We start from the raw sequence: 26,639 nt of genomic DNA, 5'->3' as shown, positions 1-26,639 counted from the left end.
TCAAGGTCTAGATTATGAAAAAAAAAATGAAAATTTCATAAACCTTACGGATACCAAAACAACACACGTGACTTTCCAAGGCTGGCATATCAAAAGATCAACCAAATTCAACAAAGAATAACAAATCATAAAAATTCTAAACTAAGTTTAATCCCCATTCAAAACATAAGGAATGTATTCATTATTCATTTAATGCCACAACCTTCTCTAAGCTTCTAATTCAATTAATGTCTAACAAAATAAAAAAATAGTTCAATAATAGTTTATTATTTATTTAATCCCACAACCTTCGGGCCTTTAGTTCAATTAACATCCGCCAAAATAAAAAAAAATAGTTAAATAGTTAAAAACATAACTAAGATACATTCCCAATTCCAAAACAAACATAAACAACATTGCATAACTAGCCATTTCATAATAGATTTTTTTTTCAAAAATCAAACACATGGGCACTAAGCATTCTCATACGTGTTTCTTTTAAAAAATCAATGTACATGAGCATTAAACATGCTCATAACATATTTTATTTAAAATCAAACACATAGTTAACTAAACAACCTCATATCCAATTTTTCCAAAAATTTAATACATATGGCCAGTTAAGAAAATCATAAAATATATATATTTTTAATAGTACATCAAATAAAAACATAGATTCATGGCGACAATTTTTTTAATTATACATCAAAGAAAAAATCAGATTCAAGGAAACTGATATTTTTTTTAATTATACATCAAAAGAAGCTCAAATTCAAGGCCACTGATTTTTTTTAAATCATACATCAAATGAAACGCAGATTCAAGGCAATTGAATTTTTTTAATCATACATCAAAGAAACTCATTTTTTTTTAATCATACATCAAATGAAACTCACATTCAAGGCAACTAAATTTGTTTGAATCATACATTAAAGGAGAAAAATTTAAATTCAAGGCAACTGAATTTTTTTGAATCATACATCAAAGAAATACTCAAATCTAGCAACATAATTTACATAAATTTTTTTGAATCTAGCAACATATATATATTTTTTGAATCATACATAAAAAAAAAACTCAGATTCAAGACAACTGATTTTTTTTTTAAATCATACATAAAAAAAACTAAGATTCAAAGCAATGATTTTTTTTTTGAATCATACGTCAAAGAAAACTTGGATTCAAGGCAATAGATTTTTTTTAATCATACATCAACTGAAAACTCAGATTCATTGCAACAAATTTTTTTTTAATCATACATCAAAGAAAACTCAGATTTAAGACAACTATTTTTTTTTAATCATAAAACCCGAATTCAAAGCAAACTCAGATTCAAGGCAACATTTTTTTTTTAAATCGTACATCAAAGCAATACTCAGATTCATAAACATAAATGTTTTGAATCATACATTAAAGAAATACTCAGACTTATATATATATATTTGAATCATACATCAAAGAAATACTCAGATTCATAGCAACAAAATGTAAGAAATACTTAGATTCATATGAACAAAATTTGTTTTGAATCATACATTAAAGAAAACTCGATAGCAACACATTTTTTTTAAATCATTCATAAAAAAAAACTCATATTCAATGCAATAATTTTGTTTTTGAATCATATATCAAAGAAAATTCAGATTTAAACAAAAAAAAAATTTGAATCATACATAAAAGAAAACTTGGATTCAAGGCAACCGATTTTTTTTTCTCGTTCCATGGCTAAAAATAAAATGTCACAACAACATAGGTGCAAAACAAGCAACCCGATTCTAAGTAGTCCAAAAGGAACGCAGATTGCACACTTTGATATCTCCACAATTTCTTTTTTTTTATACCGAACAAGAATGCAGAATCATTCTAAGTATACATCAAGAAACACATTCTATTTTAAATTTCTGGTTAAAAACACTACAACCAACATGTGTAAAGTTCTCTCTCTTTTTTTCTTGGTTTGATCCTACATCCAAACAAAATGCAGAAAAAGGAACATCACATTTCTTTTTTCTGTTTGACTATGTTACAGAGAAAGGAAATCTCATATTTTAAAAACATGTTTAAAGATTTCCTATATACAAAACATAACATCAACTACAATATAATACAACCACCACAAATTTTCGGATTCAGCCAACACAACCACACCTATGCATAATAACGCCAAGATGGGGTTGGGTACCTACCTTGGTTTACAAATCCAACATAATCTCTATGCACAAAACACGATCCCTTTGGCACACCCGCAACTGCCACTAGCCCTCCTTGAGGACGTCCCAAACAACATTAAAAAAGAAGCCAAAATAAAAAACATAAACACAGCAAAATAAGGGGAAAAACTGAACTACAAATGAAGAAGAAGAAGAGGGAGGGACCGGCGTACCCTAGGTCATCCTCCCTTCAAAGCTCCATGATTGGGGGCGTCTCATCTATGGCAGCAATAAGAAAGAGGAAGGAGCTGCTCTCATGGCTGCAACCCTTCGTTGAGGAGAGGATGCCACCAACAGAAAAATGGCGAAGATGGTCGGACGGCCAGTGGAGAAAGAAGGGTGAAGGAGATGGGTTGGGGTGAGTTAGGAAAAAAAGAAAGAAAAATGAGAGAACACACGTCATGAGAGAGAGAGGAAAAGGTGTTTTTTAAGTTAGGGATGGAACCCAAATCTGATCCGAACTCATTCGGATCCTGCTTCAATGGCCTAACAGCCTTCTAGTTGGGCTAACTAAGGCTGAACCAGACTCAATGATGGGTTCAGAGCCACCTGGCTGAACCTAGTTAACCTTGGCACCGTCAACTCTATTGAAGTTGGTCAGACTGGGCGGCAGCTCAGGCATTGCTCGAACTAAATTGCACTTGCATGCCAAAAGAAATCTGAATTGGTTCTTTGGACCTATTCTTACCTATAAATAAGTTTAAAAATTTCATGACATGCAACAATCATTAGATCAATCGAAAATGACTAAGAATGGCCATAGGATCAATTCAGGATCAAACAACTATGTCCTTGATAACCAAATTACCCTTAAAATACTTTCAAAATACCTAGCCTCCAAAACTTGATAAACTTGTTCCAAACTCATATTAACTCGGTTTATGACAAAATAAAGATCATTTTTATCAAAAAAATGCATAACACAACCATATACACAAAAGTCATCAAAAATATTTCAAAATTTTTATTATCCACCTACTATAAAATTAAAAAAATATCTTATTTTATAAATTTGGTTCCCTAAGGCGATCATTTTCTTGAATTTGGATACGGTCAAATCAATGACCTAATTGCAATTGAGGTCAAAATCATGCGATATTTTCTAAGAGAAGAGGAAAAGCAGATGCTTCATTCATGCACCTTAGTCCTGCGGAGGCAACCTCCTCGATCCCAATTCCTCGCTTATCTTCTTGAATCACATTGTGTCTACAACCATCCCCTTCAAGCCCATCAGCTGTTTTGGTCTAAATTCTAGACTCTAGAGCACCACCATGAAATTCTCTCTCTTGTTCTTTTTCTTTGCAAGGTGTCATCGCATGAGTGAGCGGCCAAGCGAAGGGTTGATTGGGATTAGGTCTGAGATTGCGAGAGGGCAAGTAGCTGCTCAGAGGTGTGAGTGAAGAAGCAATCCCTATGGTGGGTGGCAGCCGGTGTCGTCCTTACCTTGCTATGTGCTGTAGCACGTAGGGTAGAGCCAACAGTAGAAGTCATCGTGATCAACTCGCAGGTATAAAGAAGCACACGATTCCCTTGAAGCTCTTACACCATTGTCGGTAATACCCAATGGTCCATAAATTTGGTATGGATGAAATCACCGAATCAAAGAGGCATATACACTAGGGTTGAACCACCTAGAAACACACTTCATTTTGAGTTATTCCAGCCCTCTCCACATGGTTGGTTCCCTCCATCCTGCCTTGATATCTATCACATATTGCTCTTGTCTAGTCATTCCATGTTGCCATGGCCATGAAGGTGCGTAGGCATTCATGAATGATAAGTTTAACTTCACCACTAACATAAAGATAGTGTGCCCTTTTAAGCATGTAACCTCTCTATCCATAACCCATGTTTTCATTTGTGAAAGACCCTATGGCCACACCAGATCCTATAGCACGAGTGAAACCTATTTGTACCTAACCCACCCACCGTGAAGTACACCCCCTTCCAACCTTGTGGCAAGGGACTCAGTAGGTTTTGAACTCATAACATCCCCTCAACTTAAGAAGATTTACCACCGCAGGTACAAAAGATTCCACACCGAAAGAGTCGCCAACATCAATTGATGACTATAAATCAATCCCCAGCTAGCGCACAGGTGTGTCCAGGACTACCAGAAGTGGGTGCCAAGCAAGGCAGGGTGGTCGTGGGGGCGTTTCCCTTCACTTACGCAAAGGTTCCTGGTATAAAAGAAAAAAACTACTCATTCTACATGTCGCCCGCTACCATAGATGAGAGGATGCGCCTCTGTAATACAACTTTTTTTTTTTTTATCACAGAAACAAATTCAAAATTCACTAAGGCGTCACGTAACTCTAAAAAAGTTCTCAAGGTGAATTAAAGCAGAAAAAGTTAAGCCAAATAAGCAAATGAATTAATTATATATTGTTGTGAACAGATTGCACAACACCGAAGTGTGCAAAGTCACAATGCCCAATGCTTTGGTAGCGTATACAAAAACAGACCAGAGAAAAAACGAAAGCAATGAGAACACATGCTTCTAAACATTACAAGACGCACTGAAAAACTAACTCCAGCTTAAGATGAGCTTTGTCAAATGGAGGCCAATTTGATGGTCGGAGTCGAAGGGGCGCTATGTACCTAAACAAGGAGTCCTCACCACGAGGATAAGCGAGAGATATCTTACAGAAAACAGAAATAATATGCCACCAGAGCATTGGTGCTTATTAGTATTGATTTAACTGAGAATTAGATCTTAGTGGTATCCAAGAGGCGCCGGAGTTTCCTTCAGTTGATGCCCTTGAAAATGTATGTCCTGCAATGCCATAAAAAACAAAGAATATTTATAGGCGATTCAGCACCGTACCATAGTTATAAAAATCGTTAACACGACACGACGAATCAGGGAGGCTGAGAGTGCCAGACAAAAAAGGGATGAGGGTGGGCGGAGACGGGAACGCACCGAGGCGAAGTGATTGACGTCGCGGTGGTGAGCCTCGTCGGCGCGGACGGCCAAAACGACGTCGCGGAGCGTCGAGTCGGGGGGCAGGCGCCAGTAGTCGATGGCGATAGCCGGGGCGGGGACGTTCTCAATGGTGCCTTTGTCGATCTCCTTGAGGAACTCGGTGTAGGAGTGTATGGCCTCTTCCTCCAGATACCCCACGATGCGGTGCGCCAGCTTGGGGGAGACCATGTAGAGCAGGAAGTAGACGTTGAAGAAGACGCCCTGCACTGTGAATACGAGCGCCCGCTCGTACCACCTGGGCTGCGACACCTCCATGAAGGTCATGAGGTGCATCCGCTCGTTCTCGGCCTCCTCCATAAGCGTCCTGATCCACCCGCCGCTGTGCTCGAACCTCCTCAGCGACTTGCAGTGCAGCAGCATGCCTCCAACCATCCCGGGCACCGCCGCCACCGTCTCCAGCATCATCGCTCGGCATCCGTACCTCCTCTGTTAAAAGGATTAAGAATCGGTTATAAGTCGCGTCTCACTGGGCTTCAAACAAATAAATGAACCAGACAGATACCTGGAAGAAGATGTCGGTGGGAAGCCTCATGGCTTTCACCGTCCAGTAGGCAAATCTGTCGAGGAAGTTGGTGGGGGCGTGGTGCTTGCGAAGGTCGATCGATAGGTTCGGTTTATATGTCTCCCATGGCTGCAAACAGTAGAAAAAGAAAACGCATGCTTCTTGTTAAGGCCACAGAGAGAAAGAGGCCCATAGCGGAACCGAATACTTCTTTCACGGAGGAAAGCGTGAGAATGACGGAGACTGACTCACCTTGAAGCCAAACTCTCCTTCCTCCATTAGCAGACATGAGTCGGTTCCGCAGACGACGATCCGCTTCGGCAACCGACTCGATATTCTCGAGAACAAGAGGCGTTTCCTTCCCTTCTTCCCGAGAAGAAGCAAGAAAAAAAAAACCCAAAGAATAGAAGAAACCAACAGAAGAGTAATATTTTTTAAGGGATGCTCACCCTGAAAGAATTCCACTTCCACTCAGTACCGTCCTCCCTCGCCACCTTGGGCGGCGCTATCCCCCAGTAGCTTGTTACCATTTTCTTCTCCTGCCCGTCACCGCCACCGGCGGCGACCTCCTCCTCTGCGGCCACCGCCTTCGTCGAGACGGTGCTGCACGCCCGAGTCGGGTACAGCCGAGTTGCAAAAAAAGCCCATCCGGCCTGGTCCGTCACCCCGCACGATCGATCGTTGATCACGACCGATCGGAAGGCCAGCGTAGACAAAGGTCGCAAGGCGTTCTGCTGGCCCCTCGAAACGAGCTGCCTCAGCACCAACGTCGATACCTTAGACGCCATCCGCCAAACGCTTCCACCCTTTCTTTATCTCACACAAGACGAAATCGGATTCCCGGGAAAACTGCGAAAACTTTTCAGAGAGAGAGATTGAAGAGGAAAGGACGATGAATGATGGGGGGTGAATGGCGGACGTCTTTTATGGTCAGTGTTAACCTGGGTTAGTTAAGAGTTAACCATGGTTAGATCTTGGCGGTCTTGTAATTGTCGCAAGGGCTGACGTCAATTCGTCCTACGTGTCGGCATCAACTTGAGAGAGTGCTTCGTGGGAAGAATGACAACTTTGGGGAGAAAGGGGTGATTTTTTTAATGACAAAAGTATCCCTAACCTTTTTATTCTAAGACAAGGAGACCAAAAGTTGCCCAAAATGGAAAATGAAGCATCCACAACAGACAGCATCCAGACCATAGATATGTTTTCTTCACAGTTGGGGTTTCTATTATTATTGTATTTGTGGCAAGTAGCAACCATTTATCCAATAAAATGGGATTATGTAAAATAAAGATCTCGATTTTCCATCGTACGGTAATATCCCAATTTTCAGGATAAGTGGGGGGTAAGGGACACATCCTTCGAGGCAAGGGTGTTTCCGTCTTTTCCTTATTCGCTGCATTTTCTTGATCCGCAAGTTTCCACCCCTTCCGCTACCCAACCCGTGAAGTCCGTTCATGGCAAAATTTGTTAATATTAATTGTTCGGGGGATTAAAATAATCCGACGTGGAGGGTTCTGCGTGTGCACCACGCCCAGCTGGCGCACGTGCTGAGTACAGAGACAGCCGTTGGCCCTCATGGTGTGAACGCGTAAGATGCGCGGACATCTTCCTCGCAATTCGTGCCTCCTCCAACTCTATGTCGACTCGGAAATCGGTTTGGCTATTCCGAGTCTCCACGAAGAATCCCAATAAGTCGGATTCGGTAGAGGGAAGTCCATCCGATTAACAATCGGATCCGGATTCTGTATAAGGTTACTGCATCCTAATCTAAATCCGAGTCCGATCTAAATAAAAAACTAGATCGTATCTGAAATCAATTACGTATAAGAGCTCATTTATTAGCTATTCACCTTGTTGGTATTCAGTTTGCTACTTTGGATCTGAATCTGACTCCAAATCCGATTAAGTCAGAACGTGATCACGCCGGATTTAGCGTGCCCGCTCCAGACGTACTTCTACATGTTTATAACCCTTACCGTGGTGGTACTGACACTAGAGATCAATATAGCTCGAACTAGGTTCGGATCTACCCATTACCTAATCCAATCTTTGTGGATTTAGCCCAATTGGATAGGTCATAGGGGTTCGAAGTCAGAGACCCGTAGGAAAAAGGTAATACCAAATTCAATCCCAATCAGCTAATCAGATATATTTTATATGTAATCACGTTAGTTAATCCGTCAGTTTCACATTCAGTTTGGGATCGGATTTAGATTTGGATACGAATCTGCTTTTGAGAATCTGAATCCGATTATAAATTGAATCTCGGTTACTTTTATTTTTACCCGTCCATCATCAAACGTGAACGCACTGGATCTACCATTGAAACGTGATCAGACGATTACTCCGATCACCTATCAACCAATCGTAATAAGAGAATTACCCCACGCGTTAGGTTTTAATACAAAAATGGATTAGCATAAAAAACAAGGAGACTCACGAAGCAAAGCAATGATTCCTGTTTCATGGAAATCTTTTTCTTTTAGGGAAATTATGATAGGAAAGAAAAATTTTGCTGACGAGAAGTTTCGATATGATAATTTTTTTAAATGAAAAATTCATTTCTTTGTGCAGCACAAAAAAAAAAAGGAGAGTAGAAAATGAGAGAGCGAATGGTGGGTATATAAGTAAAAGAGAGAAAGTTTGCTAGAGATTGCCCTGCTAAAGATACAAGACATTACTGATTGTATGCTCATTTTAGCAGCTCATATCTCTCACTCTCATTCTCATTCTCGCCTTCCCTCTCCTTTTCATGACTCCCATGAGATATTGAGCATCAGCATCCCCTCCCACTCCTGCCGTCCACCAGTCAGTCAGTCAGTCTCTCTCTCTCTCAGCCTATGGATCGATTCACGAACAGGGTTTCTAAAACGTGAAAAAGCAATGACTCACAATGCATTTCAAACTTTAAGATACAAAGTATTATAAGCCGTTGATTTTTAGCACTTTTAAAACTGCATCTAAACATAAAAAAAACATAATCCAAAACAAGTCTCTTACTAAATAAATAATAAAATTCCAAATGAAAAATTCGATGGTTAGAGAAGGAATGCCGTTGATTATCATCGATTGTAGATTTTGAACCTTTCTTTGGTTGGATGGTCACTATATATATATATATATATATATATATATATATATATATATATATATATATATATATGAAAAATGACTATATTGTATAATAAAAATGACATTTTTTAAACGATCTTAAAATTTTAAAAATTTAGCTATTGTCCAAAATCACAAATATTATTATTTTTAGGACCTTTTTAGCTTTCACACCTATTGCTTTCAGTATGAATTTCCTCCATACGTGAATTTCTTCTATCTCCACCAAAAGCGCCTTAGTTGCCACCATCGCTAACTACGGCCATCGTCACCGACAATCGCTGACAATGGCCATCATCACCGACAATCGCTGACAATGGCCATCATCACCGATAATCGCCATCATCGCCAATAGCCAATGTCTGATTTCCATCACCCTATCAAAAATCAATCGTCGGTGGAACCCCTGGTGGTACGAATATGATGAACTTCACCGTAACTGGAGGAGCCATCACTTGGCAGTAGAGAATGACCTGAGTTTTCAGATGAAAACTCGAAACCTCACAAATACATGAGTTATCACGCATTAAAAATTTATCAAATTCACATAAAATAAGTACGAGCAAACTTTTTTTTAAACTCAAACCGACACGCATCACAAATACTTGAGTTACCTCGATAAAAAATATAATGTCACAGAAAAAATTTGTAAATTTTTTCTTAACTCGAAATGACAAACCTTGCAAATACTTGAGTTACCTTGCATAAAAAATCTATACTTTTTTTTTAACTTGAACCGACAAACCTCACAAATACTTGAGTTATCTCGCATAAATAATTTATGAAATTCACATAAAATAAGTGCAAGAGAACTTTTTTTTTAACTCTCAAACCTCCAAACATCGCAAATATTTGAGTTACTTCGCACAAAAAAATCATAAATTAAAATAAAAACTTTATAATTTTTTCTTAAACTTGAACTAACAAATTGCACAAATACCTGAATTACTTCGCATAAAAAATTTGTGAAATTTCTTTCATACTCGAACCTCCAAATTGTGCAGAGTAACTTAGGTATTTATGCAGTTTGTTGGTTCAGGTTTAAAAAAAAAATTACAAATTTTTTATGCCAATTTAAGAATTTTTTATGCAAAATATTTCAATTATTTGCGATGTTTGGAGGTTCGAGAGTTTAAAAGAAGGCTTCCTTGCACTTATTTTATACGAATTTGATAAATTATTTATATCAAGTATTTGCAAGGTTTGCTGGTTTGATTAAAAAAAAATTTATGCAACATTATATTTTTTATCTGAAGTAACTCTAGTATTTGCAAGGTATTTACGAGGTTTCGAGGTTCGAGTTTTTCATTAATATACTCAGGCCATTCTTAACAACCAAGTGGTGGCTCCTCCGGTCACGTTGAAATCCATCATACCCGTACCACTAGAGGATCCATCATAGATTGATTTTTGACAAGGCGTCAAAGATGACGGTTGCTGTGGACGATGACAACGGCTAAGGCATTTTCGGTGGAGACGGAAGAAATTCTTATAATGATAGGTGAAAAGGTTTTAAAAATAACAATATTTGTGCTTTTGAACAGTAAACATATTTTTGAAATTACAATGTCTTTCACCAAACATGTTATTTTTGTCTTTATATATATATATATATATATATATATATATATATATAGCGCGCGAGAGAGAGAGAGAGAGAGTCATGTTTTGCTGAAAAGATAGTCTCAACAGAGGACCATTATGGGTTTTACTTTTCACTGCGATCAAGTGGATGGGTTTTCAACTATGAATTGGTCAGACATGGCCCACAAGGGCTCCTCTCATCTAGTAGAGATGGCTTGTAAAAGTCACCAACTTGACCAAAAATCACAAGTTTGAAATCCATGGTCAGACATGCGCTCAACGTGATAACCTCGAGCTGCCAATCCCACAAATGTATAAATCCAACCAAATTGGAGTCCATTTAGTCTGATTTGGTAGGGAAAGTCAAGTCCAATTACTAATTGGTTTTGAATTCAGTTTTAGTATTTTATAGAACAAAATCTTCACATAGGACAAAATCTCACCTTTTTATGTATAAATGTATATCTTATATACCCAAATTGTGTGCAGTACGATCCAAATTTAAATCTTACAAAGAATCTGATAACCTTTGCTCCATATGTGAGATTTATAACCCCACAGAAAGGTAATTTTGTTCAAATTTTATGGTAGAAAAAAGGGTAGGTTTACCTAATGAGATAATAGGTATATATAAAGAGCTCACCCTTCCAGAAAAAAAAGAAAAGAAAATATTATATAACCTTTTTTGAATTAATAACCTGCATAATATATAACCTAAATAAACAAGCACACAATGATATAGATCACACAGCCCAACAACCCCATAATGATAGGATTTTATGTGGTTTGGACCTATATGATCCTAGGTCCACGGTAAGCCTCACCACAACTCTCACACCTGTGAGGGGTGTCCTCTATTGATTATTTATAGGACAACAATTGCCATTTCCAATGGCTCTGAGCCTTACACTTGAACAAGGACTCACGTTTTAGAGGAGTCCTTTGGAAACCTCCTTTGATTTACATTAGTCCCTGTGGGACTTGGACTTTGAGGAGGACTTGGACTCTCAGAGGAGTCTCCTCCTTGATCCACTCTCTTAACAGGACTTGACTTCTTAGACTTCTTGTGAGTCTGATCTTCTTTGAGAGACTGATCTTCTAGGCTTCTCTTAATTACAGATGTTGATCTATGTACTAGATCTGGATCATGGATCCTAACATCTTCCCATAAATGCAACGGGCTTGGAAGAACATTGAGTTTGGACAGTAAAAACTTAAATCATGGAACTAATAGTCATTTGATAAGAATGTCCGCAAGTTGATTAGAAGAAGGGATGTGAGACACTCAAAGACACCCTTTGGCAACATGATCCCGAACAAAATGCACATCTATTTAAATGTGTTTGCTTTAACTGTGAAGAATTGGATTTGTCGTGAGGTACATTGCAGACACATTATCACACCATAAAGTAGGCAGCAAGGAAATAGAAAGAGAGATGTATCTTGATGGATGTATGAGTAACCGAAAGTGAATAGTATCTTTTAAGTAACGAAAGATGTGCTTCATGACTGCCCAATGATCAACGGTTGGATGATGAATATACTGACGGCACAAGAGATTCACTAAAAAAGCAAGATCTGGCTGAGTAAGAGTCACATACTGCAGGTCACCCAAAACACTGCGATAAAGAGTAGGGTAGTGAAAGGATGCTCATTCAGAGGTTAACCGAGCTGATGTAGACATAAGAGTACTAATTGGCTTGGCCTCAAGCATAGACATCCGATGGTGGATGTCAAGCACATATTTTCGTTGAGATAATAAGAGATCATTTATATGCTTGACAACTTCGAAGCCCAAAAAATAATGTAGATGATTGAAATCTTTTAATGCAAAACTAAGATTGAGTCAACGAATAAGATTATGAACAAAAGAAGGAGAGCTGTTACTAACAAGAATATAATCAACATACACCAATAAAGCAGTAACAACCATTTTCTACAAGATAAACAATGAAGCATCTGTCTGAGATTTTGTAAAGCCATTAGGTAGCAAAGTGATACTGAGATGTTGGTACTAAGCCTGAGGAGCATGTTTGAGCCCATAGAGGGATCGATTGGGCTTGCACACACATGAGGGAAGCAGGCATCCCAAAACTCAGAAGGTTGTTACGTATAGGTGTCTTCATTAATAGACCCATGTAGAAAAACTTTATGAACATCAAGTTGGTGAATAAGTCACTCCTAACCTAAAGCAACAAAGAGTATCACCCATATAGTGGGAGGTTTAACTACAAAGTTGAATGTCTAAAAATGTAACACCCCGAAATTTAACTCAAATTTTAAGAGTTTTTTATAAAAAACAACAATGAAAATAATCAATTTAATCAGGCTAAGCATTTCAGGCACGTCACGGGAATCTCCAAATCAATTAAAATTCATTTTATTTCAAATAAAAAGTTTAAAACATAAGATCAAAGTTTAGAATGACTGAATAACACATTTAACAATAACCAAATTGAAATATAACATCCTGGGAACACAATAGATCATATATCTTGGTCCGCACACCATCTAAAAAACACTCTTGATCTTTTACTCTTTTCATAAAAAATAGTAAAGTAATTTGTATCATACTACAACCAGTTTGCGTAGGGAATACTATGATTTTGCAGAAGTACTGTGTAACAAGTATGCAATGTGATGGAATGACTATGGATAGTAAAGCATGATACTATGCATGGCATAGATGAATAAGTAATAGAAAACTAATTTATTTAATATTACAATTCTAACTCATGAAAAAAGCATATCATGAATCATCACCTAATCAAATAAATAATCACAGGTTTAAATAACTAATTATATGCTCAATTAACTAATCACAAGTTAACATGTTAATGTATAAAGCTCACAATCATTTGCCAGAGTGATAAGAAGTTAAAATTTAATGTTTCTCTTGAATTATCCCGCGGGTACTCACAGGCCAAGGCAACCGTAACAACAAAGAACATTCGGGGGTTTATTCTGTATTGATGTTTTATTAACCCGAATGTCTAACTGAAACTGAAATCCTAAGGGAGCGGTTGAATGACCGAGAGAACCTCCCAAAGGTCCAAGATAATAGGATGCATCCCTAACTTCTGCAGAAGAATATGAAACTATCGTATAAGACAAAATTTGGTAGTCCGAGTCTCCTAACTTCGAAGACTAGAGATCAACGAGTCATTGTCGTTCGAAACAAAAAACACATGCCCCGGAGTTGTGTACCGCCTACCATCTTCAAGGTAAGTCTGAATCTGAGTGGGTTGTTATCTTATTAATTTGTATTACTCATCTTATCAGGGTTTTCCCTGATCTAAACCGAGTGGCTAAAAGACACTGGATTTTCCCCAAAATTTGAATCATACCACCAGAGTAATAGATCCTCATTCATACCTTAAATAAGTGTGTTAACCAGATCTTTATTCATTTAATTGTGCAGACCCACTCAGAGTACTCTGGTACCTTTAAACTAGTCAAGCGAATGTATTCATATATGTTTGAAATTTTTATATGTACTCCTTTTAAAATTTTGAGGGCTAGTGTGTGTCCCTCAACACTCAGGCTTATCAATTATGTATTCATAGTAAACCGACCTACAAGCTCGGTTAAGAGATTGTCATTTCTCTTCACCAAAGGCAATTTCCTATAGCCTACCATTAGGTTTTACAATATCTTACACCTGGTAAGTTGGCAGCTTTTGCCAAACAAGCAGAGACCCAATTGATTCATTTTAGAGATCACGCTATGTAATCTCAAGGATGTTGTACTATATTTATATACATCTTTCTTCAATCACCTTTGCTTTCGATCATTCCAGATGATATACAATTAAATGAGCATTTGAACATCTCATGAAATATGCAGCCTTATATGAATTTGAACATCAATTAAATATGCAATTAAATATTAAATCTAATATCAACGTAGTATACAAGTCAATAGGCTTTGAGTATTAGTTTAATATGCAGCTTCATATGAAAGTGAACAACAACTTAATATGCAGTTGAATAGGCATTAAGTATCAACTTGATATGCAGCTTCGTATGAAGTTGAACATCCACTCACCATGTAGTTACATAGGCATTGAGCATATGATAAATACGCGACTTTATATGAAATTGAACATCAACATAATATGCATCTAATAGGCATTGAGCATTAGATTAATATGCAGCTTCATATGAAATCAAAGCTTTATTTAACATGCAACTAAATGGGCATTGAACCTTTCAGAAAAATATGCATCTTACTCGGCATAAAAAATTATGCATCTTAATAGGCATTTGGAACCTTAACTTACCCGAAATGAACATTGCAGACTTGGTCACTATTTCAAAACCAATTACAGATTGAGTTTAAGTAATTAGGAAGATACAAAAAATGCAGGCATGCTGACATGTGCAACTAACTATTCAGAACCCAGCTATGTGTATTAACACTAGAGTTATCTACACTTACTTTTTTTTATATTGGATTAACCCACTGTATACTCAGTACATGCTTAATAATTTAACATGCGAAAACTTATAATTCTTGCATACGCTATAATCTGAGTAATAACATTTCCAAAATTGAGGTATTCTAAACATGGGATCCTATTCCAAACATATACTACTGGAGCATTAAACTATTAGAACATTCAATATCTTTAAAAGGAAAAATTAACCAGAACATGCACCACGCTTTATCTTCAACCGATATGAGAGACAAAAACTCGAAACAGGTGCTACTTTATGCATGATAAATTAATCAAATTAAGCCATAGTCTGTGTAGGAATAAGAAAATTCAGATCATGCCATTTACATTCAATAATAGAAGTTAGTAATTTACAAAAGCATGTCATCGTGTCTGCAGTTTTTCATTCATTTACAAGGGTAAAATATGCAGATCACACACATATTGTAGCTATCACTATTTGGTATTCATTAGTAGGGCTAATTATAACTAGATTTTCTATAAAAAAATCCAAAACTTCCCTAAAAATACACAAAACGCACCTTCAGATAGCAGACATAAGATTTATCAAGTTAATGTTTCATTCCCTTAAGCACCTTTGTAGTTCAACATAACTGGGATCATCTTATTCTTCTTTTTTACATAATCCATTAACCCCCAAAATGAGATAAAAATTGGTTAATATGGATTTCCAAAACCTAGTGTATGCTAATCTCGTTGTTCGATCTGTAGCAAACTCACAAGGATGAGATTTGCATTAGCGCAAATCTCAAACCCATGCCGATGAGTTGTGTTGTTACATTTTGCATTCTATAACACAAACACTACAAACAAAATCATAATATTTCCTACCTTAGAATCGTGAATCCCTCCTTATGATGTCGTGCATGCACTATGTTGGGGTCTCTCCTCTAGATCGTGCACGAGAGGGGAAATAAGAGGGAGTGAGCGAGAAAGAGAGAACAAAAGAGAGAGTGTAGAGGGGGTTTTAAGAGATGCGAGGGAGAGAGAGTGTGGAGGAGATGATGGGGGAGAGGATAGGCATTGTGGGTCGGTTACCCCTTCTCTCTCCAGCAGCTGCATGAAAACACGCTGCCCCTCCCCTTTGTTATCTCACAAGTAAACCTTTTTTAGGGTTTGCATAATCTCCTTTTTTTTAACACACATGCGTGATCGTCCAAACTCGTAACTCGCGACCCACTTATCTCTTTGGGTCCAACCCTTGGACTTATCTGAATCCATCCACGGATCTGGTTCTTACTTTAAAATTTTAAAGTACTAGCATTTTGAATATGAACCCAAATTAGATTTACATGGATTCAACTATGTTATCTTGGATTCCAAGGGACTTACAATGGATCCAAGTAAAATTTTAATCGGACCCATACCCTATTTAAATCTTCGGTGTTCAGGATCCAAAAGAAATAATATGGATCCCAACATCGCATAGGCTCTATACTAATCCCACTACAATATTATAGGTCTAATATAAAAAAATTTCATAAAAATTTGATTTAAACTTCGCAGATCCACTCAATTCGTCCTGGATCTAATATCAAATTTGACAATGATATTGAGGATCCAGAACCCGAGATCTGATCCATTTGACCGAAACCTATTATTAAATATCCAATTTAAGGTTCATGATTCGATATCTAAGATCCGAATGGAATATTAGGGATCCAACATTGAAGATCCAAATATGATACCCGCGATCCAAATACAAATAAACAAATATGACACAAAATATCCTTGTACTAACTTAAGGATATAAATTTCAAGTTTATTTGTTTAATAAAATTCACGGGTATTACACAAAATAATCAATGTCTTCTTTCTGATGAAAGCCTTTAACAACAAGATGAGTTTTATATCGCTTTACAGACCCATAATCTTTCTGTTTAATCCAGTGAATCTACTTGCATCCAATGAGGTTATGTGAGGAGTCTGAAGGAACAAGAAACCATGTTCATTATGAAGTAGGGTCGAAAACTCGATATTCATAACATCAAGCTAATGGGTTTCAAATGGGGCTTATTTGAAAGAGGTCATCTTAATGTTCGTGAATAATTCAAAGAGAAAGGCAATAGGTAACAAATATTTGGTGGTCTCAAAAAGTTTTGGCTTAAGAGTTCCATCTTGGACTCGAATAATTATGGGATGAGTGTGTGTAGGGGATGGAAAAGGTAATTGAGGAGAGGGTAGAATCTGAGGAGTTATAACAGTGATCATGTCCTCTGCGATGGGAGAAGATGTGGCTATGGAAGAGGATGGGAGTGACATAACTAGATGGGGAGACTGGATGACCGTTATCGTAGGGTTTGAGAGAGGAGCATCAACTATGGTTATAGGATGTAGATGATGATCTTGGTGAGTTTGAGAAGAATACTTCACATTTTGAAACGAAAAGGATTCTTCATTAAACACTACATGACAAGACACAATGACCTTTTGGTTTATTGGGTTAAGACACATATAACCATGGTAATTGGGACTATAACCTAAAAAGATATGATGAGAGGACTTATAATCTAATTTGTGATGTCAGTAAAGTTTGAGATAAGGATAAGAGGCACACCCAAACACTAAAAGAAAATTGTAATTGAGTTGTTGCTTAAACAAAACTTCAAGTGGTGATTTATTTTTAAGATTGGGTGTTGGTAAACGGTTAATCAAGTAAACTGAACTGAAAAAGGCATAAGGTCAAAGGTGGGTTAGAATATGGGCGTGAGCCATGAGGGAGAAGCCGATTTCAACTATGATAATGATTTGTTTCAGCTGTGCCATTTTATTCTTTGGTGTGTGAACATGAAATACAACGTCTAATCTTAGTGGCTTTGAAGAATGGGTCAAGTACCATGAACTCTCCACCTCATCAATTTGCAAACATTTAATTTTGGTACCAACAATATTTTGGGCTTTAAACTTTTGAAATATAGTGGCATCAGAATTACTTTTCATAAAAAAAAATCATGTAAATCGAGAATAATCATCTACAAAATTAACATAATATCTAAAACCTTGAGCACCAAAAATTGGGATAGGCCCCCACACATCAACAAAAATTAAATATAAGGGTTTATAAATTTCATGCAGACTATCAGTAAAGAAAAGTTTACAGTGTTTTCCTTTTTGGCATGCATCACACACTTCAGACTCAATCAAATTAATGCCAGATAAACAAAATTTGGAGATAACTTGTTGGATGATTCTCAGTGCAGGGTGGCCTAGCCGATAGTGCCACCGTGATGAGGTTATTCACTCTCCTACATGAGCCTCGTTATTAGGATTGAGGTGGACGTGGTACAATCCATCCTTGGTTGTTCCTTAAAGTATTTCTTTTCCCGTTTTTAATCCTTGACACAACAATAAGACGAGTGAAACTAAAAAAAAACATCGTTATCATGAGTAAACCTTTGAACGAATTATAATTGCTTTCTAATTTAAGGAACATGCAGAATATCTCATAGAGCTAATTTGGTTTCAGCATTAAAAATATAGATTCACCAATAGGAGAGATAGGCAAACTTGTACCATTACCAACTTTAACAGTGTCATTGCCTTGGTACTTAGAATGGAGAGAGAGAGAATTCAAATCAGGCATCATGTGATGCCAGGCACCATAGTCGGGAAACCAGCCTTCACTGGAAAGGGTAGAGGTAGATTCTTGATAGATTACAAGCGATGAGTCTGCAGATGGATTTTTCTCTTTAAATAAGATGACATTGGCATGCCGTGTGTTTGAATTTGTCATAATATTGTCAATTCACTCCTTGATTATTCTGTCGATTATAGGTCCAATCACCTTGATGCCCATGACCTCTACCTCTAAAATGACCACCTTGTTGAAAGTTTTTGCTTCGTCCTCAACCAAAATTGTTGAAATTGTTGTTGGCTCTTTGATTAAAATTTGCTTCTGGGGTAATGCCATGATTTGCAGTGGTAGATTCAACTATATGTCTCTTTTGTCATAACCAAGTTGTGTAGTCGATTTAAGGAGATTAAGCCTGATTGAGTGGATATGGAGACCCTAAATACTGCATACTCTACTGTGAGAGACCGTAAGATTTATAGAACAATATCTTCATCCAACACAAGTTTTCCTGTCATAGCCAACTGGTTGGAATAGTTCATCGATAGTTTTTCTCTCATTTTTTGAGATATGCAGTTGATCCATTAGTTGCAATACTCATGATCGTGAGTGGGCAACATATTTCTCTTTTAATGCTTCTCATACCTCAAGAGAGGTTGTCAATCCAACCACTTGCATTTGAACATGTTGGTTAGGGAGGAAATAAGTCAAATAAGAAGAAGTTGGTCTTGATGATGACACTTAACAAATTCAAGATTCAGAAATTGTTTTTCATCTTGCATGACAATTTTTTTTGGGCATGATTTTGATCCATCAATGAATCCATTATCAATAAATCCATATACTATAATACCTGGATGAATTGGGATTCTCACAACAAATAGTTGTACGTGGACAACTTGGTGCTTAGAAAATATTGTAAAGAGTTTGGAGCAAGGAAAGGAAAAATTAGCTTTGCGCCCGGGCTTGAAGATGCCATTATGCCCAGGTGGTTGCTCTGATACCATAAACGATCACACACACTCTGATATAGATCACACAACCCAACAACCCATAATGATAATCAACGATACACAACAGTTGCCATTTACAATGGCTCTTAGCCCTACACTTGACATGGACTAACGTTTTAGAGGAGTATTTAGGAAACTTCCTTTGATTTAGATTAGTCCCTGTGGGACTTGGACTCGGAGAAGGACTTGAACTATGAAGGGTGTTTTCTCCTTGATCCACTCTCTTAATAGGACTTTACTTGTTAAACTGCTTGAGAGTTGGGTCTTCTTTGGGATACTGATCTTCTAGGCTTCTCTTAATTACCGATCTGGATCTATGTACTGAATCTAATTCTGGATTTGGATCCTATATTTTAAAACTAAATAGCTTAACTTTAGGCTCAGCCGTGCTCAAATTAACCTGAGCATTTTTTTTCACGCGACCCGTGCTCATGTCACCTCTGGTCAGCGGCGTTATCTGTCAAGCAGAAGGCCCAGGATCAAATCCCACTGTTGCATGGGAGACTGCCGTTGCTTTATCCCGGTTGGAGCACGAAAGTCTGATTGATTGTGTCCTCAACCCGAAGTTTTACCTTGCAGAGAGGCGGACCCGACCCGACCCGGTTCTCTGTGAGGGTTTTCTTTTGTCATGAAAAAAAAAATATTCATGTCACCCGTAATAAAGAAAACGGATCCGTGAACAACTTTGCTTTTTTCGTGTAAAGGTCATGCAATGCTTCCACTTGACTTCGTCACATGTGGAGCTCAATAATACACAAAGTCTGGTTTGGTTTTGACTCCAACCTTGCACTAGTAATAACCACGCCCACAGATTCATCATATTTTTAAGTCTTAGTGGGCACCAGAGACCAACGATTTTTGAATGGGTTCGAGTTGGTCTTCTTCTAATTAATATATAATGGCAACTGGTCGCTTGGAGGAGGATGGGCCACTGTGGTCAACATCGCATCGGACCTTGAATCGTTTTGATAACGATCCAGGTGAATTGGCTGGACCCGTATCCAATTGAATTGATGAACTTTTAATAAAAAAAAATAACATGCTTTGCTGTTTATACCTAAAAAAATTCAATAACGCCCTAATGCAAAGCATTGCCAGTGTTTTATGTCACAAAAATATTAAAATAATATTTAACTATTCTTCAAAATATTTTGAAAGATAAGCTGAATCAGTTATCAAATTTTGGCCGATACCATACTGACAACACTGGGATGGGGACCTTCCGAGCGCACACACCGTCCGATAAAGTATTGTGAACGCGTAAGATTCCTTCTTCCTCTCACAGTCTCCGGGTTGGAGTTAAGATCAGATTTCAGACCTGGGGATGACTCGGACTAAGAAAAGTTCGGATATGATTCGGTTCAAACCTCATCTTCGGACTATAATATTTGGGTTTTTGCATTAGTTTTGTTTTATTTGCTGGTCTTTCAAACATTTGAAGTGTTTATTAAGTCTTTCTTAGACACGATTGGCTGAAGAGTTGACTCGTGGAGGTTGACCGATTCTTATACCGATTAGTCATGACTTGAAGAAGAAGAATAGTGTTAGTTGTGGGCTTGCTGACAGGACACTTTGTTTAATAGTAACCTTTCTAAAGGTTGACAGAGTATAATGTGGAATAATCAAGATTTGCTGAAAATGATAGTCCTTGAAAACAGGATGTTTTTTTTTTGAAAACCTCATAATTTGTTAAAATCTGCCTGACAAAACCGTAAATAGTCAAATTTGTTAAGACCTTTTTACTTTTTGCATGTATGAAATTTATGAAGTTTGCGCCATATATTTTTTCACTCCTTGGGTATCACAAACTCTTACTTAAAAGGAGGTTCACACTTTTTTTTTTTCGGACCTCAAGAAGGGTGAAAAAATTTATGTTATTTTATGCAGTCTTATCTATTAATCATAAAATCGTAAATACCTTAGTAAAATAACATATTTTATCCCAAAGTTGCAAAAAACTGAGCAAACCTTATTTCTCTTTTCTTTAACCCTCAATTACATGTATGTTCACATATATTTTTTTGCGATTTTTACTTAGCACGCAAATCTTATTTTGTGAACCTCCTTATGATCATAACTTCACAAATATCTTAGTAAAATCAAATATATTTGGTACCTATAAAATGCAATTTTCATGTTTGTGGTTTTACATAGTATAAAAAGATTGATGTTTTTTTTGGCAACTATTTTCGATCACTCTTTTATGGCAATTATTTTCGACCACTCTTTTCTGGCGATTCATCGGTGGCACTTTATCATTGCATTCCGACGAGGTTGCATCCTTAGTTAGAAAGATGAGTTGTATATATATATATAGAAAAATTGGAATTCGTAAACTAGCAAAATACATAAACTCAAATTTTCATAGGGTTTTTTGCAAATCTAACCCTGCAGATGCATTTGGTGTAGTCTATTTCCTTGGAATTGACTATTGGGTCATCATAATAGGATCAAGAAATGTGATTTTGTATGCTTGAATATTTACAAAAATTTTGTATCATTGATTTTCAAGCTTTAAAAGATCTTTCTTATACATCATAATTGGATGATCTAAGAGTTTGTTTCTATAAAACTAAGCATCTATATCGTATTCACATGGTAAAATTTTAGAAGAAAAATAGAAAAAACCTATGAAAATCTTGGTGCATACCGTTTATATATTTTGTTGGTTTACATATTACAGCTACCATATATATGCACATTATTTTATTTTTATTCTAAATTTATAGAAATGAGCATGATCTAGGCCCATGCATATTTGTGTTGTTGTTTGCTTGTCCTATATTTTATTTAATATTTTTACGTGATTTACCATTTAGGGTATATATATATATTGTATTGTAGAGGATTTATGTGTTTTTGCTTGTCCTATATTTAATGTTTGGTGTTTCTGTGTTGGTGTAATGGGGTTAGGGTTGACTATGTTGGTGTAATGCATATTTGTTTTTTATGTAGATAGTTAATGATGACCTCAGTATTTATTAAACTACACTACCACCTCGCTGATGATCATAGTTGGAGATTTTTAGTGGTCCCAAAAAATTAGTTTTCGTCAAATATAAAAAACTAGCATAATTAGGTTAAAATCATGTATATTCATCACTGTTCGTAAATCTATATTGATAGTTTGTAGAAGCATAAATAACTGGCATAAGGAAGCACAAATAATAGTATGTTAAAGTACTAATGGTTTGCAAAATTTGTGTTTGCTAGGAGTTGTTTATTGATTTTATTTTTAATATTTATGTAGTCTTTTATAATGAATTGTACTAATATCTTATGTCTTCTATGTATATCTTAGGTAGTTTATGATGAATACTTATAAACTATACCAAAAACATCACCACAAAAAGTTGTTCAAACCCCAAACCGCAACCCCAAGTAAGAAACCAAGATACTTGTAAAGGTTGGTGAGGAAAGTCAAAATGAGCCGAAAGAGTGAATTTTATGAAGATACTTTGATGACAAGTAACATAAGTGTAAGGTTTTGTTTGTTCTTTTACTATCTTTGTATGTATATTCAAATGAATCTAACATGAATGCATCATATGTATACCATTTAACAAGATTCATAAAAAGACTCAAGAAAACCCATAATCAAAACATGAAAAATGATATAATATACCAAAGACCGTTTACCTTACCCTTTATTTCTTCGCGAGTATGAAAACCAATGTTTTTGTTGTTTTACTACTGACTAACAAAAACTAACTTATAAACATTGACTATTCACAATTAAAGGACAGGAAGATGGGGTTATTAAATGCTTGGATGTTGACAACAACATACCTTATGTTTGGCTTGGAATTGACAAGGTATATGTTGGACAACATTGTGTACATAGGAAACATAAATTTGGGTTTTAAACTCAATTTATGTTGCAGAACTTATTTCCTGTCAACTAGGGCAACAAACACTGAGTTCTTTGGTAATTAACCTGAAGGTGAAGGAGTTCAAGCTATACAATTTAATTTGTAGCACAACTTCTGCATATAAGAACATCTGCAATATACTAAGTTAAGATTACTTATTTAAATATGATCTTATTTCTATCTCATACTCGGTAGGTTTAATGTTTTGTTGCAAACTGAATTTTTTACACTATGGGTAAACTACAACTATACTCTAGGTGGATGGTATTCCTCATCAAGAAATAGTAACTACTTTGCTTATATGTTTGTTAATTTAATTAATGTTTTGTACATGTTCACTTGGAATATGATTGTTACATGTATGACTGTGGTATATTTATCATTTTTTATATGCAAAAATTGGGCAGAAACTTAGAATTAACCTACACCCAGGTACGCGTTTATATGTTATTATTTGTGATGTTTATGTGAGGCAAGCTATATTAGTTGTTTACTAATAAACTTTTTTTTCAAAATTATGTCACAAACTGTTGGAATTATATGACCTCATTTTATAAGAAAATGATGACAAATGTTAAGGCAAAGAACAAAAAAGACCGCAGTAGAAAACAACGAACACCAAAAAGGCAAAGGTTGCAGAAATGGAGGTTGCAACGATGAATATTAGTCTTTTTTGGGAACTATGGGCAATTTTGGGAACTATTTGTTGATTAATATTATAAATTATGAATTGTCAAACTTTAATAATGTAAATTATGAGTTTAAATTTGTTCTTTAAATATTTCATGTTTAACTGAGCCAAAACTTATAGATGATTAAAATTTTCATGTTTAATGAGTTTAAATTTGTCAAACTTTATGAATTGTCAAACTTTAAGAATGTAAATTATGAGTTTCGTCATTGTTCTTTAAATATTTCATGTTTAATGATCTGCAAATTTTGTATGTTTATAAAGAACATGTGCAAAACATAAAAAATTAGTATAATCATCATAAGTCACATTTTTTTTTTTGCAAAAATATCAAAATTACTTATGTTCACAAAATCATATATGAGGAAAAACACTTATTTTTTCTTGCGAATGTCTCAAATTTCTTTTAAATCACATATATTGTTATTGTTCACAATAGTTTATTGCAGAGTTTCAAAATATCACAACTCTTTGTTTGCAAAACTGTTTTGCGAAAGTTGTAAAATTCTTTATGTTCATAAAACTTTTTTGCAAAGTTTTTCATCCTCACATCGTCATTGTTATGAAACACTTATGTTAAAATCGTATATGAAAAAAAACACTTATTTTGTGTAGCGAATGTCCCAATTTTTTTTAAAACCTTATAATTTGTTAAAATCTGCCAGATGATCAAAACCCTAAATAGTCAAATTTGTTAGGACCTTTTTACTTTTTGCATGTACGAAATTTATGAAGTTTGCGCGATATGTTGTTCCAGTCATTGGGTATCACAAACTCTCACTTAAAAGGAGGTTCACACATTTTTTTTTGTGGACCTTAAGAAGCGTGAAAACATTTATGTAATTTATGTAGTCTTATTTGTTAATCGTAAAATCGTAAGTATCTTAGTAAATTAACATATTTTATACCAAAGTCACAAAAAACCCGAGCAAACCTCATTTCTCCTTTCTTTAACCCTCACTTACATGTATGTTCACATATATTTTTTTGCGGTCTTCACTTATCGCACAAATCTTGTTTTGTGAACCTCCTTATAATCGTAACTTCACAAATATATTAGTAAAATCACATATATTTGGTACTTATAAAATGCAATTTTCATGTTTGTGGTTTTACATAGTATAAAAAGCGATTATCTGCACCCCATGGCTATTTTCATAGTTTTTAGGATATATTTGAGGTCCTCAACATTGATTTTTTTTTTGCAACTATTTTCGATCACTCTTTTATGGCAACTATTTTCGATCACTCTTTTCTGGCGATTCATCGGTGGCACTTTATCATTGCATTCCGACGAGGTTGCAACCTTAGTTAGGTCAAAAGATGAGTTATATATAGGAAAATTGGAATTCGTAAACTAGCAAAATATATAAACTAGTATAAACCAAGATTTTCATAGGTTTTTTTGCACATCTAACCAAGCAGATGCATTTGGTGTGGTCTATTTGCTTGGAATCAACTATTGGGTCATCGTAACAGGATTAAGAAATGTGATTTTGTATGCTTGAATATTTACAAAAATTTTGTGTCATTGATTTTCAAGCCTTAAAAGATCTTTCTTATGCATCATAATTGGATGATCTAAGAGTCTATTTCTATAAAACTAAGCATCTACATTGTATTCATATGGTGAAATTTTAGAAAAAAATAGAAAAAACCCATGAAAATCTTGGTGCATACCCGTTTATATATTTTGTTGGTTTATATATTACAGTTACCATATATATATATATATATATATATATATATATATATATATATATATATATATATATATATATATATATATTGTATTGCAGATGATTTATGTCTTTTTGCTTGTCCTATATTTAATTTTTGATATTTTTGTGTTGGTATAATGGGGATAGTGTTGACTATGTTGGTGTAATGCATATTTGTTTTTTGTGTAGATTGTTAATGATGACCTTAATAAGTGTTAAACTACACTACCACCTCGTTGATGATCGTAATTGGAGATTTTTAGTGGTCTTAAAAAATATTAGCTTTCGTCAAACATAAAAAATTGGCATAATTAGGTTAAAATCACATATATTTGTCATTGTTCGCAAATCTATATTGATAGTTTACATAAGCACAAATAACTGGCATAAGGAAGCACAAATAACAGTATGTTAGAGTACGGATGGTTTGCAAAATTTATATTTGTTAGGTGTTATTTAATGATTTTATTTTTTGTATTTTTGTAGTCTTTTATAATGAATTGCACTATTATCTTATGTCTTCTATGTATATCTTAGGTAGTTTATGATAAATACTTATAAACTACACCAAAAGCATCACAACAAGAAGTCGTTCAAACCCTCAACCACAACCCACGTAAGAAACCAAGATACTTGTAAATGTTGGTGAGGAAAGTCAAAATGAGCCGAAAGAGTGAATTTTATGAAGATACTTTGATGACAAGTAACGTAAGTGTGAGGTTTTGTTTGTTTATTTATTATGTTTGTATGTATATTCAAATGAATCTAACATGAATGTATCATATATATAACATTTAACAAGATTCATAAAAAGATTCAAAAAACCCCACAATCAAGACATGAAAAAATGATATAATATATCAAAGATTGTTTACCTTACTCTTTATTTCTTCATGAGTATGAAAATTGATGTTTTTGTTGTTTTACTACTTACTAACAA

At 35.6% G+C, this 26,639-nt stretch overlaps 1 protein-coding gene and 1 long non-coding RNA gene across 2 annotated transcripts; both read right to left on the bottom strand.

Annotated features, from left to right (window-relative positions):
* Window positions 1-1,696: 1,696 nt before the first annotated feature.
* On the bottom strand, window positions 1,697-2,502 carry LOC149822532 (uncharacterized). The gene is made up of 2 exons (XR_016426171.1): window positions 2,363-2,502; window positions 1,697-2,243 (listed from the first exon to the last, which is right to left on the bottom strand). It is a non-coding gene; the product is annotated as an uncharacterized LOC149822532 (long non-coding RNA).
* Window positions 2,503-4,554: 2,052 nt separating this feature from the next.
* Window positions 4,555-6,552, bottom strand: LOC149822531 (ubiquinol oxidase 2, mitochondrial-like). Its single transcript, XM_089981618.1, has 4 exons — window positions 6,127-6,552; window positions 5,678-5,806; window positions 5,113-5,601; window positions 4,555-4,965 (listed from the first exon to the last, which is right to left on the bottom strand). Exons 1-4 carry the CDS (start codon window positions 6,463-6,465, stop codon window positions 4,906-4,908), a joined length of 1,017 nt encoding a protein of 338 aa, XP_089837744.1. The 5' UTR covers window positions 6,466-6,552; the 3' UTR covers window positions 4,555-4,905.
* Between the last annotated feature and the right edge of the window lie 20,087 nt (window positions 6,553-26,639).

This window comes from Nuphar pumila, chromosome 11 (assembly GCF_984573655.1).
Source record: "Nuphar pumila chromosome 11, dmNupPumi1.hap1.1, whole genome shotgun sequence".
NCBI classification, from domain to species: domain Eukaryota; kingdom Viridiplantae; phylum Streptophyta; class Magnoliopsida; order Nymphaeales; family Nymphaeaceae; genus Nuphar; species Nuphar pumila.
The sequence above is the reverse complement of the archived record's forward strand: the minus strand, read 5'-3'. Positions and strand labels throughout refer to the sequence as shown.